General features: G+C 40.3%; 1 protein-coding gene across 8 annotated transcripts in view; it reads right to left on the bottom strand.

The window, feature by feature from the left end:
* The window catches only part of FOCAD (focadhesin), a 380,810-nt gene that overhangs the window by 289,994 nt on the left and 78,455 nt on the right, over positions 1–12,361 (bottom strand). For all 8 annotated transcript variants that reach the window (XM_058301924.1, XM_058301931.2, XM_058301923.2 and 5 more), the window contains one exon: positions 11,575–11,676. In XM_058301924.1, the coding sequence (XP_058157907.1) occupies positions 11,575–11,676 (102 nt within the window). The remainder of the gene's footprint in view (positions 1–11,574; positions 11,677–12,361) is intronic.

Genomic DNA, 12,361 nt, shown 5'->3' with positions numbered 1-12,361 from the left:
TACATACATATAAAAATATAGGTAATATAAATATTATAATTTTTATTATAGGAATTTTCTCACATGACTGTGGGAATGGGCAAGTTCAAATTCTGTAGGGCAGGCCACAAACTGGGAATTCTGATAAAGGTTTTCAATGAATTCCCCAGAAGCTGGCTGGCTGAAAAGAGAGATGGAAATTCTTTCTTCTGACTGCTGAAACCATCAGTCTCCTTTTAAGATCCTCAAATGAATAGATGAGATTTTTCTCATTGTTGAAGGCAATCTTTTTAGTTGATTATAGACGTAATCAGCCATAGATGCAATAAACTTACTGATGACTTATAGCCACGAAATATGCTCACAGTAACCATCAGGCAAGTGCTTGCTTAACCAAACACTGGACACAATAACCTAACCAAGTTGACACAGGAACTTAACCATCACCATCCATCCTTAGTCAACTTGACACCCATACATATTTCCTTACACCATACCTAATCTCTAAATAAAAACAATAACATAGTTTCACCTAACAATACTCAACTGTCCCACACACAACTGGAAATGCACTAACTCTTTCCCCAGAAGAGGATGCAAGTCCTTGGGCAATATTCACTCTTAAACTTATCTCCTATAAGGCAAATACTACGAAAAAGTTAATACAAGTTACATTATATGATAAGGGGATAAGATAGGGAAGAAAACAAAGATATTTACTTTATGTATATATACAAGCATATTCATAACAAAACAAAGAAATATATATAACCATTGCAATACTCATTTCTTCAACTGGTCACATGGTCACAGCTCATATGTATAACTACCTTCTACTACCATATTCTACTTCCTTATTTCCTGTACCTTCAGCCAGGACCTCAGCTGGCCATGGCTCTTTGCCTGTTGGGGTGACCCAAAACTTCATTCCTGACCTTACCAGGATTGAGTTGTTGTAGTTTTCCCATTGACTTTAATCATAGGGCATAGTAATACTAAGAGACATCCTAAGGAATCTCCCAAATTCCAGACAAACTCTTCTTTACCTCCATTATCTAATTGCAGTCCCATTTTCCCTTGATAATCAGGATAAATTGCCCCAGCCAGTACAGAATTCTCTTCCTTGGCTGTTGATTCAGAGACATAAGAAACCCAAGTGGCCAGACAGCACTCTTTTTTTTTTTTTTAATTTCTCTCCCTTCCGCCCCCCCCAGTTGTCTGCTCTCCGTGTCCATTAGCTATGTGTTCTTCTGTGTCCACTTCTATTCTTGTCAGAGGCACCAGGAATCTGTGTTTCTTTTTGTTGCATCATCTTGCTGCATCAGTTCTCCATGTGTGTGGCGCCACTCCTGGGCAGCCTGCACTTTCTTTCGCTCTGGGCGGCTTTCCTTATGGGGCGCACTCCTTGAGCACGGGGCTCCCCTACGCAGGGGACACCCCTGCGTGGCATGACACTCCTTTACACACATTAGCACTGCATGTGAGCCAGCTCCACATGGGTCAAGGAGGTCCTGGGTTTGAACCGCGGACCTCCCATGTGGTAGGCAGACGCTCTATCCATTGAGTCAAGTCCATTTCCCCCAATAGCAGTCTTAACTTCTAGTTCAATGGAATCATTGTTGTGCCTCCTGGTGGAAGCTCTCCTCCTTTTGGAACTAAGACGTGTACACCAGCAGAGCTTATGGTTGTAGGACAGGAGGTAAAAATCTTTCTAGTGGATCACTAGGGGTAATAATGACTGGTATAACTCCTATATCTACCCTTTGATTCCAGGACCTATGAATCTTGCTATGGGAGAACAAATACCATAGAGTGGTCACTGATTTTCAGCATTTATAGCTTCCTGGAGAACAAGGCCCCAGCTTTACAAGTTTTTGCGACCCATTTGGCATTGCAATTGAATCTTCAAAAGCCTATTCCACTATTCTATCAATACAACTGCTTTAGGATAATGGGGAACAAAGTAAGACCAGTGGATTCCATGTGCATCTGCCCATTCTTGCACTTCATGTGCCATTAAGTGGATTCCTCAAGCAGATGCAATGTTGTGTGGAATACCACAACAGTGGAAAAGACATTCTGTAAATCATGGATAGCAGTTTTGACAGAAGCACTGCATGCACGGAAGTCAAACCTATATCTGGGGTATATGTCTATTCCAGTTAGAACAAATTGTTGGCCTTTCCATGATGGAAATGGCCTAGTGTAATCAAGTTGCTACCAGGTAGCAGGCTGATCACCAAAGAGAATACTGTTATATCAGAGACTGGGTGTTGTTCTCTTTTACTGGCAGACTGGTTACTCAGCAGTAGCTGCAGCCAGGTTGGCCTTGGTAAGTGAAATCCATGTTTTTGAGCCCAGGCAGACCTCCATCCCTATTGTATTAGTCAGTCAAAGGGTGCTAATGTAAAATACCAGAAGCCTGTTGGCTTTTATAAATGGCATTTATTTGGGGTAGGAGCTTACAGATACTAGGCCATAAAGCATAAGTTACTTCCTTTACTGCAGTCTATTTTCACATGTGGGAGCAAGATGGCTGCTGACATCTGCCAGGGTTCAGGCTTCCAGGGTTCCTCTCTTCCTGGGTCTTGCTTCTCTCCAGGCCCAGCATCCCTCTCTTCCAGGGCCTTGCTTCTCTTTCCTCTGTGTGCTTACTTCCTGGGGCTCCAGCTTAAGACTTCAGCATCAAACTCTAACATCAAAAAGCCTCCAACTCTGCCTTTAATCTTTGAGTCCCCACACCCTACTAATGTGGCCCAATCAAAGCCCGAAGCATAATTTAATCATGCCTAGGTACAGACCAGCTTGCAAATATAAGCTAATATCTATTTTTGAAATTCATAACTATATCACACTGCTACACTCCACACTCTGAGTTCCAAAAAGACATTACAACATTCAAGAAAACCTTAAATCAGTAACACTGTAAGTACTAAATCATATCACAACCAATTTAAAGAAAAACAATTTGTCTTGGGACAAAGTCACACCTGAAGGTAAACTTCTGAAATTACAAAACAATTTATCTGCTTCCAATACATAAATGAACAGAAAAAGGATAAACATTTTCATTACAATAAGGATAAAATGGGACAAAATATGAGTCACGGGTTCTCTACTGTTCGGAAAACCTGCAGGGCATCCTCCATTTGATTTCAAAGACTGAGAGTCATTTGAGGATGGTTTCTTCTCCTTGGAGTCTTATGGGAACCTACCTTTTCCACAGGCTTGCTCAACAGCCATTTTCTTGATTTCATTATCATCAAGCATGTGGGGGTTGACCAAGGTCCAGACCTCACCCTCCAAGAGTATTGGGGTGATTGCCACACCTTACCCAATCTTTGGGTTAGAGTCTTAACCCCCTAGTAGAATGACATGAAGACAACATTCCCCCTAACCTTTGGCATACAGGCTCAACCCTCTCAGAGCAATGAGTGGCCCACCTGGCCTTCCCTAACCTTTGGCTCTACCCTCTCAGAGCAAGGAGTTGACCACCTGGCCTTTCCTAATCCATGGATGACAGGCCCATCCCTCTCACATCTATGCTGCTGACCTTAAGCACCCTAATCCTTGAGGAATGTGTTCCACCCTCTCTGTACCCTGGGGTGGCAAAACTCTCCCTGAACATCAGGTGGGACCATCCACCTTCTTCAACTGGTGGGGGAAATTCACCCTCTCTCTGCACATGAGTGGGGTTCCTCTCTTGGCCCAAGGCAATGTTTTAATTACAGATCTCAGCTTCCACGATTTTCCTCTTAAATTTTTTTCCCCTTCCATCTCTCCCATCAATGTCCCTTTTTGTCCAAGCTGATGGTGATTTTATTCATACAGCCCTCTCAAAAAGTCTGTTGTTTAGCATGCATGAAGCATGGATCCAAGACATCACACAGCAAGACTTTCCACAAGTCTTTCCTAGATAACTGCATCTTCAATCTTGATTTACAAGTTCCAAGTTCTCAAATGGGGCACTTTCATTTGGGAGCTTCATTTCCAGAGGCTTAGAATTTCCAGAATCAGTGTCTGTTTTCTTTGTGCCCAACAGTTCAATCCTCAGCTTATCTGTTTCATCTAACATTTTGCTATAAGCTACAAGGAGAAGCCTAGCCACATTCTTTGAGTTTCCTTTGGAAAGTTCTTCAGCTAAATGCCCAGGCTTACCATGTCCAAATTCTGCCTTCCATACAACACCAGGAGTTAATCTTGCTAAGTTCTCTGTGACTTCAAAACACGGATCACTTTTCCTCCAGTTTCCAATAATAGTTTCATGATTTACTTCTAAGTCATCACAAAAAGTTTCTTTAGCATTCATATTGCTATTAACAGTCTCTTTCAAAGTAATCTAAGCCTTTTCCATCAAGCATTCCACAATTCCTCCAAAAAATACCCCTTAACCATTTATAAAACCATTCCAGCATCTTGGTAGCTGCAAAAGTACTTCTTCACTCCTCAGTACCAACTTCTATATTAGTCAGCCAAAGGGGTGCTGATGCAAAATACCAGAAGCCTGTTGGCTTTCATAAATGGCATTTATTTGGGGTAGGAGCTTGCACATACCAGGCATAAAACATAAGTTACTTCCCTCATCAAAGTCTATTTTCACATGTGGGAGCAAGATGGCTGCCAACATCTGCCAGGATTCAGGCTTCCAATGTTCCTCTCTTTCCAGGGCTTGCTTCTCTCCGGGCCCAGGGTTCCTCTCTTCCCAGGGCTTGCTTCTCTTTCCTCTGTGTGCTTACTTCCTGCGGCTCCAGCTCAAACTCCAACATCAAAATTCCAACATCAAAAACCCTCCAACTCTGTCCTTTGCCATGCCTTTTATCTCAACACCCTGACATGGCCCAATCAAAGCCCTAATCATAATTTAATCATGCCCAGGTACAGATCAGAAATAATCCAATATCTATTTTTGCAATTCATAACTATATCAAACTGCTATACCTATTACCATGATCATTTTGTTCATGAACCCTTTGGACAATGACAGGACTGGCTGGGGAAAGAGATCAACTGGTATCCAAGTTATCCTATCCAGTTGATTATTAAAATCTTCTTCTGCTGTAGTTACCCTCTGGTAAGCATTCACACATGGGACAAAAATAACTTCATGGTTTTTGCTTACTCAGAAAGTTCTATCTATACACCTCTCCCCCAGAACTCTTTATCACCAATTTTCCAATCATATTACTTCCAAATTCCTGCCTATCCAGCTGAACCACTGGCTACAGTCCATGAATTAGTATACAAATGCACCTCTGGCTTAGTAAATAGGATCTCTTAAAGATGTTGTTTTAGTTAAGGTGTGGTCCAGCTGAATGAGGGTGGGCCTTAATCCAGGTTACTGAATTCTTTTATAAGTAGAAGAAATTCAGACATTATCAGAGAAAGCCACAGGGAGGAATAAGAAGTTGGAAGTCCGCAGCACCCAGAAAAGAAAGGAGAGGACACCCCTGTGAGGACATGGGACAGAGATACAGCCAAAGAATCAACATGGACTGCAATCAGGCAGTATCAGAATGTACAGACTTTGGGGAGGGGGAAAACCACATTGCTGGCCTATAGATTTTGGACTTCTCTTAGCCTCAACTGTGAGCCAATAAATTCCCATTTTTTAAACCAAGCCATTGTGTGGTATCTGTCATAGCAGCATGGTAAATTAAGACATTAAATTTTTAAAATGCCAAGATGAACGAGGTATAATCTATCCTTAAGAACCATACCCTCTAACAGGGACAATCAGTTATGTTCCTGGAACTAGAGGATAGAAAGTGAAAACTGTTTAAAAAAAAAAAAAAGAAAGAAAAGAAAAAAAAAAGTATGAAGTACAATTACTTCATGGAGGAACTGGCATTTGAATTATGCTTGACAACATAATTTTATATTACCTAACATTTCACAGAAATGTGATTTTAAAATACCATTAATTATTAATCAAAATTTGAAAGGTGCCAAACTGATAAGATTTGCTTTTATTAATTTATTCATTTATCTACTCAGTAAAATTTATTGAGCATCTATAGTATACCAGTCACTCTTCAACCTGCTAAAGATAAAGTGAGAAACAAAAATAGGTAAGTTCCTACTCTCACTGAGCTCACAGTCATGGGGATTTTTTATTTTTATCATGAGCACAAATGCATACAGAACCTATAAAAATCAAAAGAAGGACTTCTGAATTCATAATTACTAATGAAACTTATCTTTATCACACCATCCACTTTAAAGAACTTAAAAAATTTCATAGATCAAGTAATTGGATGCTGTATATATGTCATAAAATTAAAGTGACAGTTTTCAGAAAAGGAATTTTAAAAACATTGCTTCCCCATCTCTCTATAATAATGCATTCCCCAAAGAATAAATACTATCCAGAGGCCAAGAATATCCATTGATAGCTTATCAGTGTTCACCTACTTCAAGATGCTAAAGATAAAATATAAGTTTTGTATGAGAAATATATTTCCAAGATGCTGTTAAGATTTGACATCAGGATCATAATCTTGAACCTCCTGTTTTTAAAATCTCCCTAGCTTACTCTGCTCTGGTTTTAGATTCTGCATTTCCTAGTTGGTATGTGATGATTAACTATCACTTCAGTGAGATATGAAATTGTCAGGGTTTAAGGAGAAAAGAAAAATAATGTAACAGAGAACCTGAAATTTCTAAGTGATTAAGAATACTTAAAAATGTAGCCAGTTATACATGTTATCTACACAAAAGTCTTTTATGTTTATGTTCCCCATGAAAGAGAAGTAGTGGAAAGAGACCTGCAATGAGAATACAAAAAACTGAGGGTCTAGGTTCAACTTTCTCATGAGCTATGTGACCTTAAGCAGTTTTTTAACAGCTCTTTATTTCCCTCATCTGAAAAATGATAACTATTAGACTAGATAACCTGAAAGCTTCCAGACCAATAGTCCACGATATCGTTGTCAATTTAGGTGATCCTCAGTTCCTTAAAGGCTGTGGTGAGGTCTTTTTTTTTTTTCCTACATTAATTAAATATTTTAATGTGAAATGCAAAGGCTTAAATCTTTCAGATGAAATTATAAACACAAATATAATAGCATGACAGGAGAGCATTTCTTAAACTCCCCCCCCCCAAAAAAACAAATCATAAAGAAAAAGGCTGATATATTTGATTATGTCAAAATAAAAACATTTCTGCATATCAAAAGCTTCCATAAGCAATAGAAAAAGACCAAGTAAAACTGGGAGAAGACATTTATGATGTACATAAGTGATAAAGAAATCTTACTAATCAAGGAAAACAACCTATATAATCCACTTTTTTTTTTACACTTTTATTAAAGTTAATAGATCACAAAGAACATTACATTTGGTGAGGTCTTAACATCAAAGGCTTTAAATAAACGGATGTGGAATTTAATTTTAAAATAATATCAAAAAATCTAGCATGAAGATGGACATCTGCATACTATTAAAAACAAATGCAAACTGCTAGTTTTATCAATAATTCCTAACCCAGAAAGAGTTAGGAAATTGGATATCTTTACAACATTTGGCTTCCTTTGAATCACTACCTTTATTCTTATTAAATTACCAACTTGTCTTTTTTTACTTTCAGTATTAGTCTGCCAAAGGGGTGCTGATACAAAGTACCAGAAATCGCTAGGCTTTTACAAAGGTATTTAATTGGGGTAAAAGCTTATACTCCCAAGACCATAGAAAGTCCAACTCAAGGTACCATAAGAGGTACTTTCTTACCAAAGTCAGCTGCCACATGCTGAAGCAAGATGACAGACCATTGGTCTGGTCTCTCAGGACTTACTATATCAGTCTCTAGCACAGGGCTCATTTCTTTCTGGGCCTTCTCGGCTGCTCAGCTGTTCTGTTCTCTTCAGCTGCAAACTATCAGGCAAATGGCTCATCTCTCCCCAGGGCCACAGGATCAAACATGAGGTGCTCTTGCTCTTTTTCCCTCTCTTCTGTCTTCTTGAGTGAGTGTCCATTTATATAGGCCCATCAAGGGGGCAGGGACTCAACCTGAGTCACACCTTACTCAGATGTGACACGGTCATTTCCAAACCCTAATCTTGACAGGTAATTTAATCAACAATATCTCAGATGAATCTAATACAATCAAAGGGTATCACACCCAGAGGATTAGTTTACAAACATAATCTTTCTCTTTTTGGGATTCACAAATAATCTCAAACTGCCACACCTTCTAAACAATTTGAAAAAGTTCTAAGTTAACTTACTCTATAATAAAATCACAGGAAACTAAATATTGCATTAGAACAACTATCTCCAAGCCTCAATATAATACTCCTTTGATACTAAAATAACCAAATGGTAAATTAATTACTTGCTGAGTAATGAAAGCATTGGAAAAAGAGAAATGCACTCTTAAGGCTTACCCTAAAAATAAGCTTAATAGCAAATATGGTACATCAGTATTATCTTTTATAAAACAGCCCAATCTATTTTGCAACAGAGAAATTTCATTAAACAAATGTGTTCATAAATTTGTTATTTTTGGGTTTTGACATAGCTGAAGAAAGGGTTATATGGTAAATATTAATATCCTATCTTTGAAAATGCAACCCTAGGTGAGGGAGAAAAGGATAATGATGTTTATTTTGAGCTATTCAAATGTTACCTGGATTTTTCTTCCTATAGCAGCATTTCCTGCCTAGGAATTCCATCTAAAATTGAAGTTATGAATGCTGAAAGTGTTTTTAAGAAGGTGTATTTTTTTTTTTTTTAAGATTTATTTATTTATTTATTTATCTCTTCTACCCTCACCCCCAACCCCGGTTGTCTGTTCTCTGTGTCTATTTGCTGCGTCTTCTTCGTCCGCTTCTGTTGTCATCAGCGGCACGGGAATCTGTGTCTCTTTTTGTTGCATCATCTTGTTGTGTCAGCTCTCCATGTGGGCGGCGCCATTCTTAGGCAGGCTGCACTTTCTTTCACACTGGGCGGCTCCTTACGGGGCACACTCCTTGCGAGTAGGGCTCCCCTATGTGGGGGACACCCCTGCGTGGCATGGCACTCCTTGCACACATCAGCATTGCGCATGAGACAGCTCCACACGGGTCAAGGAGGCCCGGGGTTTGAACCGCAGACCTCCCATGTGGTAGACGGACGCCCTATCCACTGGGCCAAATCCGTTTCCCAAGAAGCTGTATTTACAGAACACTATAAAACCTTCAAGAGCAAGAAAACATGCATATTGTTAGTGTGGTGTATGAAACTCAAGCCATGGATTACCCAGGATAGGAGTACCATATCATGACTTTGCATGATGGTGCTAAGTACACAGTGATATACCATATAATGAGGATTCTACAGACCAGTGCCTGGGCCCTGCCAAGCAGAAGGCCTTATTTATATAACTTCAACATTTATAGAGCACCTGGAAATCTGTCAGGCATTAATGATACAAAGAATAAGGAGAAACAGTCCCTACCCTCAAGAAGGTTTCACAGTTAATAAAGGAGTTATTATAAGAAAACGTAGTAAGTGTACTGATACTAGAAATCACAACTGCAAGCTGTGTTTTCTGGGAGCATGTAGAAGAGACACCAAACCCAGCATGTGGTAAGCTAAGACTTCTTAGGTAAAGAATGTCCAAACTGAAATTTCAAATGGAGAAATTAGTAAGGGAGTGGGGTGAAATTAAAGGGAGTAGAATGGGTACTAATAATCAAAAGCACAGAGGCAAGAGAATAGCCCGACTTGCTGTGTGGAACCAAAATCCAAGTCAGTATACTGCTAAAGCATAAATCGTGAAATAAAGAGAAGTTAAAACCAGTGAGATAGTTAGAAATCACACCATAGACAGCCTAGCATGACACACTAGAATTTTTTTTTAAATAACAGCTTTATTGAGATTTGCAGAACTATAAAACTTGCCCTTTTGAAGTGTACAGTTTCATGGGTTTTAGTATATTCCCTGCGTTATGCAACCAGAACAAATATCTAATTTTAGAACATTTTCATCATCACTGCAATTCCACTCACCCCCACCAAGATGGCTTCCTCACCTATTCATTGTTCTTGCTCATTGTCTGTTTTGTTGTTGTTTTGCTTGTGTCCGTTCATTGTTTTTTGCTCGTTGTCTGCTTTTTTTCCCTTTAGGAGGCACCAAGAACTGAACCCAGGACCTCCAATGTGGGAGGAGGGCACTCAACTCCTTGAGCCCATCCGCTCCCCAATGTGCTAGGTTTTATACTTTAATTCAGGGACTTTAAAACTTTCAGAGGCCAAATCATTTTTTTTCCTAATAGAAAGTCCCATGAAAAATCAACATGTAAGCCCTATAAAACCAGAGCTGCTTCTCTGAAAGGGTAGGGGTGCTCCCCACGCGTAGCCCATCCACGCATGGCAAGTCCAGCTTGAAGACCACAGCTGTGGCAAGTTAAGCAAAGGAGTGAAACAAAAAAGGTCTGTTCCCTTGATATAGCACTCTGAGGGGTGTTCACAGAATGGATATGAGCAAGACAGGACTGGAGGTGGGGACAGCAGTTAGGGACATGCAGCAACAGCCAAAGCGAGAGATGAGGAGGACCTGACCCAAGACCACGGGGCTAAGGGTAGAAGAAAGGCCCCCCAGAAGCCGTGGTAAAGCCACACTGACAGCACCTATGGTGGCGATCTGATCCCAGTTGGCACATTTATACTTGAAAGGTTTATAATTCCCAGGGGGAAAAATCTATCTCCTATACTCTGTAGTATTTTACCAAATATTTCTGGTGAACTGTCCTAACCAGTAACTCATAATAACAGCTTTTATTCATTTATTTTTTTGGTCACTTTTATTTATTTTTTCTTCCCCTTCCCCTCCCCTGCCCTGCTGTCTCTGCTGTCCATGTCCACTCGCTGTGCAATCTTCTGTATCTATTTCTCTCCTTGTCTTCTATTATCTCTCTTCTCCAGGTTTCACCAGGATTCAAACCTGGGGACCTCTGATGTGGAGAGAAGTCCCCTGTCAATTGCAACACTTTAGTTCCTGGTCTCTGCTGCACCCCACCTTGACTCTCCCCTTCATTCCTCTTCTGTTGCATCATCATCATCCTGCTGCATAAGTCAACCCACCCGCGCAGACACTGGCTCACCACGCAGGCTCTGGCTTACCGCACAGGCAATGGCTCACCATGGGGGCACTCAGCTCGCCACACAGGCACATGGCTCACCACACGGGCCCTCAGCTCACACAGGCACTTGGCTCGCCACATGGGCACTCATGTGGGCAATCGGCTCACCACGTAGGCACTCGGCTTGCCGCGCAGGCACCGACACTGGCACTTGGCTCACCACACAGGTGCACTTTCTCTTTTTTTCACTAGGAGGCCCAGGGATCGAACCTGGGTTCTCCCATATGGTAAGCGGAGGCCTTATCACTTGAGCCACATCTGCTTCCCAATAGCTTTTCTTGTATTCAATTTTTCAACAATCAATAAATCTGGAGGGATTTTTCTCTTACTCTCAGAAAGAAAATAGAAAACTACAACCTATTCTAGAACATTTCATTTCTTCAGGAGAAAACACTATAATCCAAGAAGCTAAAAAACAAGCTCTAAAATTAGCATATACCATTACATTTCCATCACCCATTTTATTTTATAATACCTCTCAGGGCATTGCTGGAAAAAAACTGTCAACTGCTGCAGAAGAACTGGCCAGCAATCAGGTCTGTGTTCAAGCACAGTGATCAAAGGCTGAGGATGATTCCTGAAAAATACAAAAAGTCATATTGGAAGCTGTCATTTCAGTACTATACATTGTTAATATATAAATACAGCAGCAATAAGAGGCAACACCATCTAGAGACTGGTTTTCCCCCCAGCATTCATAACTGTCAAAACTATCACTTGCTATATTTACTACAGAGTTGGTTCTTTAGCACTGACATTTTTCCTTTATCTCTTTTGTGGATAAGAGAATGATGCTGAAGTCTCAGAGATCAGAGTTTGAGAAATAACTCTGCCATTTAATGACAATTGCCTGGTCCTACTCATGAATCCACTAGCTTCTCTCACATCTAGCCCCTTGATCCCTCCTTTCCTGCCAAGTCATAGCCCACCCGCTGCTGCCACTGCTCTCTTCCTAAACCTGGAGGGTTCCATTTCCTCCAACATGGCTCCAATTTGTAAGCACTGGCTCTCTCTCACTCTCGCTCTGGTTCTCTCTCTCTGTTCTTACCTATCCCTCTTCTTCTCAATTATTCACACTGTGTCGCCCCAGCATATTTAAACTGAGGAAGAGGAAAATATTTCTCCCATCTCAAAACAAACCATTCAAATTTAAAATGCTTAAAATTTCTGTTGAATGAGGCTGAATCTTTTTATTTGGGCTACTTTTTAAAGAGTCCTAAAAAGACAACACAAAATATAAGATGTGAAATTTGAATGATTCT

This window comes from Dasypus novemcinctus, chromosome 8 (assembly GCF_030445035.2).
Source record: "Dasypus novemcinctus isolate mDasNov1 chromosome 8, mDasNov1.1.hap2, whole genome shotgun sequence".
NCBI lineage: Eukaryota > Metazoa > Chordata > Mammalia > Cingulata > Dasypodidae > Dasypus > Dasypus novemcinctus.
Note: the sequence above shows the minus strand (reverse complement) of the source record. Positions and strands in the feature narration are given on the sequence as shown.